At 46.8% G+C, this 7,500-nt stretch overlaps 1 protein-coding gene across 1 annotated transcript in view; it reads right to left on the reverse strand.

Moving 5' to 3' along the window:
• The window catches only part of LOC308077528 (sodium channel protein type 3 subunit alpha-like), a gene marked incomplete at both ends in the record, with an annotated part of 152,644 nt that overhangs the window by 112,447 nt on the left and 32,697 nt on the right, over positions 1-7,500 (reverse strand). Inside the window, 2 exon segments of the mRNA XM_080418276.1 lie at positions 93-410; positions 2,466-2,681. Of these exon segments, the coding sequence (XP_080274402.1) occupies positions 93-410; positions 2,466-2,681 (534 nt within the window).

Raw genomic sequence — 7,500 nt, forward strand, 5'->3', positions numbered from 1 at the left:
TTTTTATTTAGTTTTTATTTAGTTTCCGTCAGTGAAAAATGTTAGTCGACCGTAATTTTAGTCAACAAAATGAACTCTGCGCGAGTTCTCACCTGGGACCCCCGGCTGTTGGTGCTGTAGGTGGTGCTGGGTCTCCGGCTGTTGGTGCTGTAGGTGCTGGGTCTGCGTGGGTGGTTCCAGGGGTTGGGCAGGACCCCGCCGCCCACGCCGAGAGAACCCGCCCCCGGCACCGTCCCCGGCCCCGCCCCCTCCACCACCACGTCGCCGGGCACGCTGAACTCGTCGTCGGCCATGTCGCCGTCGGAGCCGCCGCGGCTCCGCGAACGCAGGCGGAAGTTGAAGATGGACGACACCTGGCTGCTCCGCCGCGTGCGCACCGACACCGACCTGCAGAGGAAGGGAGGGATGGACTGATGGAGGAGAGGAGAGGAGATGATAGAAGGGGAGGGGAGGGGAGAGGAGAGGAGAGGGGAGGGGGAGGAGGGGGGAGGGGGAGGTCAAAAGGTGACATCATGTGTTCTCAAATATTCTTTATAATATTCAGCACAACAGTTAATGAGACAGACTGCAGGAAAGTCGAAAGGGAGACCGCATAAGACACACTGACAGTAGGACAGCTGAGAGAGAGAGACAGACAGTAGGAGAGCTGAGAGGGAGACAGTGTAGGAGAGACAGACAGTAGGAGAGCTGAGAGGTAGACAGCATAGGAGAGACAGACAGTAGCACAGCTGAGAGGGAGACAGCATAGGAGAGACAGACAGTAGAGCTGAGAGGGAGACAGTGTAGGAGAGACAGACAGTAGGAGAGCTGAGAGGTAGACAGCATAGGAGAGACAGACAGTAGAGCTGAGAGGGAGACAGTGTAGGAGAGACAGACAGTAGGACAGCTGAGAGGGAGACAGTGTAGGAGAGACAGACAGTAGGAGAGCTGAGAGAGAAACAGCATAGGAGAGACAGACAGTAGGACAGCTGAGAGGGAGACAGTGTAGGAGAGACAGACAGTAGGAAAGCTGAGAGGGAGACAGCATAGGAGAGACAGACAGTAGGAAAGCTGAGAGGTAGACAGCATATAGGAGAGACAGACAATAGGAAAGCTGAGAGGGAGACAGCATATAGGAGAGACAGACAGTAGGACAGCTGAGAGGGAGACAGCATAGCAGAGACAGACAGTAGGACAGCTGAGAGGGAGACAGTGTAGGAGAGACAAACAATAGGAGAGCTGAGAGGGAGACAGCATAGGAGAGACAGACAGTAGGAGAGCTGAGAGGGAGACAGCATAGGAGAGACAGACAGTAGGACAGCTGAGAGAGAGACAGTGTAGGAGAGACAGACAGTAGGAGAGCTGAGAGGGAGACAGCATATAGGAGAGACAGACAATAGGAAAGCTGAGAGGGAGACAGCATATAGGAGAGACAGACAGTAGGACAGCTGAGAGGGAGACAGTGTAGGAGAGACAGACAGTAGGAAAGCTGAGAGGGAGACAGCATAGGAGAGACAGACAGTAGGAAAGCTGAGAGGTAGACAGCATATAGGAGAGACAGACAATAGGAAAGCTGAGAGGGAGACAGCATATAGGAGAGACAGACAGTAGGACAGCTGAGAGGGAGACAGCATAGCAGAGACAGACAGTAGGACAGCTGAGAGAGAGACAGCGTAGGAGAGACAGACAGTAGGACAGCTGAGAGAGAGACAGCGTAGGAGAGACAGACAGTAGGAACGCTGAGAGGGAGACAGTGTAGGAGAGACAAACAATAGGAGAGCTGAGAGGGAGACAGCATAGGAGAGACAGACAGTAGGAGAGCTGAGAGGGAGACAGTGTAGGAGAGACAGACAGTAGGAAAGCTGAGAGGGAGACAGCATATAGGAGAGACAGACAGTAGGACAGCTGAGAGAGAGACAGCGTAGGAGAGACAGACAGTAGGACAGCTGAGAGAGAGACAGCGTAGGAGAGACAGACAGTAGGACAGCTGAGAGAGAGACAGCGTAGGAGAGACAGACAGTAGGAACGCTGAGAGGGAGACAGTGTAGGAGAGACAGACAGTAGGACAGCTGAGAGGGAGACAGTGTAGGAGAGACAGACAGTAGGAGAGCTGAGAGGGAGACAGTGTAGGAGAGACAGACAGTAGGAACGCTGAGAGGGAGACAATGTAGGAGAGACAGACAGTAGGACAGCTGAGAGGGAGACAGTGTAGGAGAGACAGACAGTAGGACAGCTGAGAGGGAGACAGTGTAGGAGAGACAGACAGTAGTACAGCTGAGAGGGAGACAGCGTAGGAGAGACATACCGTAGGACAAGTGAGAGCATAGGTAAGGCATAGGAGACAATAACTCTGAAAGGCCTAATTTATACTTTGTCACATCATGACAAAGTATAAATCGGGATGGTCGGGTGAGACAAGACGCGTGTCCTCTGGGGGACACTCGTCTCCTCGGCGCCCGTCCTTTCCTCATCTCCTCTGTCCTCACCTTCCCCCCCTCCCCCACCCGCAGCAGGTTCTCGTCCGATTGGTTGACTACCTCGACCACTCCCATCAGCCCCGGGCTCCGCCTCTGCTCCGCCTCCTTGATGGAGGGCGGCCCGAACGGAGACGGAGAGATGTCTGGAGAGAGGGTGGAGTCTGTGTCCGCCGGCTTCTGGACCGCTGTCTGGGAGGGGGAGGGGCCGGACACACTGTTACTGTTCTTAAAGAGACAGATACAGATATACTTTAATTGAGTTAATTATTAATGATTGATTAATTCATTAATTTAATGTTATTACATTACAGTCATTTTTTTGTTATGCTTCAAAGATTACAAGTTGCACAAAATAAGGCTGCCAGTCAGTCAGTCAGTCAGTCAGTCAGTCAGTCAGTCAGTCAGTCAGTCAGTCAGTCAGTCAGTCAGGACAATTGGACAGAGAAGATTCCATGAAAAAGAATGGATCACAAGACTTAGCACAAAATATCCAGGAGGTTTAAACTTTTAAACTGCCCAACAGAACTGAAACCCTTCACACATTCTCACTAAACTAAACAATGGAGTTGATCACCTACATCAAACCACAGAGTTGAGTGGGAGATCTCATTGTTGAGTTAGTGAGAAGATTAATGAAGACACATTGATACCAAGAGCCATCAGCAATTGGGCCATCAACAGGGAGCTCATTGTCTTCCAAAATGGAGGTGTTAACAGCAGAACTGTAGATATGCTAACTGGGTTCCAAGCCTGTAACCTTATAGCACCTATCCCTTAGTTATAAAATATAATGCAAACACATCTTTAAATGGAATTAAGAAATAGTGGAAATAATTTTAAATCCGAGGGTATGCGGTTAACATGACTCAGAGAATTGACGCCTCTGCCCTGCACAGTCAAATAGAAATCACAAACCTTTAAAACAGAAATAGTCTATGTAGGTTTAATTACACAGTCAGTGGGGCAAACGCAGTCCCCACCAATATTATTTACGATTCTGTGCCTATCGGTACATAACTCGGACGGCGCTGAGTCGACTAGCAGACCATCGGCCGGTCGCCGCAGGCACTCGCGCCTGGAGGCGCTCGGGCGCGACTCCTTGGCCTCAAGGTCTGCTGAGTCGGCGCGCCTCGGTCATGGTCCAAAACTATACTTTATTTTAAATAGAACTCACAAGCCTTAATAAACTAAATAGTTTATGTAAGTTTAATTAATTGCAAAACATGACACCCCTTATTCAAAACAGATGGCGAATGCACCTTCTCTTTATAGGGCCTACACAGGTAGTACCAAAACTACCTGTGAGGCCTCTTTGAATTGAATCTCATAGTCAGCAGTCAGTCAAGCTAGTACCTCTGATTTTGTGAGGGGAGTCATCTAAAGCAAACTTTAGTTATACACATTTGCAAGCATGGAGGTATATTTATGCTTGCAAAATGTTTATAACATCTCCTAAAAACCTAACCATGTTTATACATATATATAAACAAAGATTCAACACAAAGAATAGACCATACATATGGAACAGAGAAACATGCCTGAACATGCCCCAAAACAGGCCTAAAACAGGCACATGGGTCATCAAAGGGCCCCAGCAGGATGGGCCATCAACAGCACCAACCAATGAGGACAGTGGCCACAGAGAGGCCACACCCACAGCAGAAACACATAAATACAGGAAAGAAGATACAGGAATTCATTCTCATCCGGAGAATCGCATCTGATGAAGTACAATAAACAGTACGAAAACGTTTATGCATTTGAGAATGAACCGACGGACCCATGAACAAGGACAGGCCTGGCGGGAAAGAGCCAGACCAGATGGAGAAACCAGGAACAACCACAGACCCAGGAGGGATATGGAACCAAACCAGGTAAGCCAGGTAGGTAGGCACAGACAAACCTACATACACACACCACATGGGGAGAGAAACAATGATTTTCACAAATCAATTAGAGGGATAAACAATTTGATTGTCGCACTACACCATTCACAGAATGTAAACATAGACAAATACCCAGAGAGTATTGCTAGAAAAGAACAAGACCTGATGGATTTTATAAAACCAGCAAAACCAACAGAGAGAACTTTACTGCTACTACAAGGAAGTGCAAAGAATTGGTCTTACACCACTTTGTTAATATTAATAGAACACTTTAACACATTGATTGAAAACACAAAAAAGGACCTATCCCAGTGCTTAACACGGGAATACGACAGGGCCTTCTCCATTGCCACTAAATGGGCAAGAAAAAATCTAGGAAGGCGCCTAACAGAGAAGACACTGGGCTTAGCCCGTGCAGCAGTAACAGAATTATATAGCACAAAAACACACACCACAACACACCCTACACCACAGGTCCCCCGTCCTCCCCCACCCCCATCCTCCCCTCCCTCTTCTCCCTCTACAGGCAACCCAGGCACGGGAGAACCCAGAGAAGACCCAACTGGAGGAATGGGGACCATAGGAGCAACAACACAGGGCCCAGGAGAACTAACACAGGAAGAGTTCCCAGACCTACCTACAACAAGCAACAGAACACCCGAGGAGCCATGGGCACATGTTGGACGGAATGGAAACCAAAGGAAACAGAAGCACCCTAACAGAACCACATATCCTCCAGAGAGAAACACAGAAGAACAACAGAACCCAAGAAACACACCCAAACCACAGAGGGAAAATCCCACCAGGAGGCAAACTACACCACCCAGAGACACACCCCAGAGGACAACCCAGGAGAGGAGGAACAGTGAAGGGAACCAGACAATACCAGAGGGACCTACCGAAGACACTACTACACAGAGGGAAGCCCCAGCACGAGAAGAAACCAACGTGACAGCACCAAGAATACCACGCCACTGGAGAGGCGGAAAAAAGGAAAACAAACAGACATGGAGACTAGTACCGAACCGAGACATCATCATAATTGGAGACTCCAACCTGTCTCGAATCCCAACAATCACAGATGACAGAGTCCAGATAGAATCCTACTCTGGAATGAACCTGGAATGGGCCGAAACAGTCCTGAGCAAGGCTGAGAAAAATGAGACGGCCACACACCTCATCATCTCGGTGGGAATTAACAACAAGAACCAAAGAACTAGAAAAACAAGCCACACAGCCTTGAAGAAACTCCGCACAACAGCCAAAAAACAATTCCCCTGCGCAGACAGACGCATAGCACTAATCAACTACTCAGAAAGCCTAGGAACTGACCCGAAGAATATTCTGATAAGCCTAAATGAAGAAATAAAGAAAGAGCCCCACCTCCCAAAATTGCCCGCAACCCACTTCAAAACAGGATCAGACAACGTCCACTGGGAAGAAGACACAGCCAAACTGATGCTACAGCACTGGCTCAACTCTTTAAACTAATACGGCCCGACAGCTCAAACCGGCAGGGCCTTATGGAGTCGGATATAATTAATCTGTCTCATTATTTCCGACCAAACGAACACCAGAAAACACTTTTGGAAAAAGGTTTGTCATTCGTCCCCACCCTGGACATCTACAAACAACAATCACAAAGCTTGAGAATAGATGTGTCAAAATACCATCGCAGACTCAAATTAGCTACACATTTTGGAGTTGGAAACAACACGGAAATTCCGCGCTTCCACCTTCCATCATACTGGGAACCAGACGAGGACAAAATACCGGACAACCTAAAACAATTGATCCAGATGGACAGAGCCACAGTACAAAATGTACCAGGACACCTGAGAGAAAAAAATAACATCACAACAGATCAGGTGAGAGCTCTAAGATCATTAGCTAACAACCAGGACATTGTGATTAAGCCTGCAGACAAAGGGAGCCGTATAGTCATTTTGGACAGACAACAATATTTTTTTTGAGGGTTTAAGACAGTTGAATAACTCAAATCACTATGTGGAGTTGGAGGCACCCATTTTTAAACAAACAGCAATAGAAGTTGGGGGTATCATCACCGAATTAAGAAAGAAAAAATGTATAGACCAGAAACAAGAGAAATACCTACGGGGCGAAAATTCCCCAAGAGCTAGAATTCTCTACCTTTTACCCAAAATCCACAAGGACCCTAGTACCTGGACTATTCCTTATGAAATTCCACCTGGTCGCCCAATTGTTTCGGATTGTAACTCAGAAACATATGCCACAGCAGAATTTATTGAATTCTACTTAAACCCACTATCTGTAAAACATCCAAGCTATATTAAGGATACATATGACTTTATTGATAAAATAAAAAACATCACAGTGCCTCAGGGGGCCATTTTGTTTTCAATAGATGTTGACAGTTTGTACACCAATATAAACACAGTAGCGGGGCTGAAGGCAATCAGAGATATCTTTAAAAAGTACCCTGACAGGCAAAGACCAGACGCAGAACTATTGAAATTGCTAGAATTAAATTTGACCAAAAACGATTTCACATTTGATGGGAAAACCTTCCTTCAGATCAGTGGAACAGCCATGGGAAAGAAATTTGCACCATCTTATGCAAACATTTATTTGGCTTTGTGGGAAGAAACCGCACTCAAAAAGTGCAGATTCAAACCCACACATTATTTCAGGTTTCTAGATGATATTTTTGGAGTTTTTGAGCACTCCACAGAGGAATTTGAGCAGTGCATCCAAATCCTAAACACACATCATGCCTCAATAACAGTGAAATATGTCACTAACAAAGAACATATTGACTTCTTGGATGTCACAGTCTTCAAAGGAAAAGACTTCAATACCACCGGCAAACTGGATTTAAGGGTATTTTTTAAGGAGACGGATACACACGCATTGCTCCACAAAACTTCCTTCCACCCAACCCATTGTTTCGCAGGAATAGTCAAGTCACAGCTCCTACGTTTCAAGAGAATCTGCACACAAGCAGCAGATTTTGAAAAAGCCTACAAGACTCTGTTCACAGCATTAAGGAAACGTGGATATACAAGAACATTTCTCAGGAAAGCATACAACACGTTCCAGGAAGTGAAAATAAGGAATGAGAAACCCACACTAGCTTTAGTAACCACATTTTCTAGCCAAAGTTTATTGGCAAACAG

The sequence above is a fragment of the Gymnoscopelus braueri genome (genome assembly GCF_963280865.1).
Source record: "Gymnoscopelus braueri genome assembly, chromosome: 21".
In the NCBI taxonomy this organism is placed as follows: domain Eukaryota; kingdom Metazoa; phylum Chordata; class Actinopteri; order Myctophiformes; family Myctophidae; genus Gymnoscopelus; species Gymnoscopelus braueri.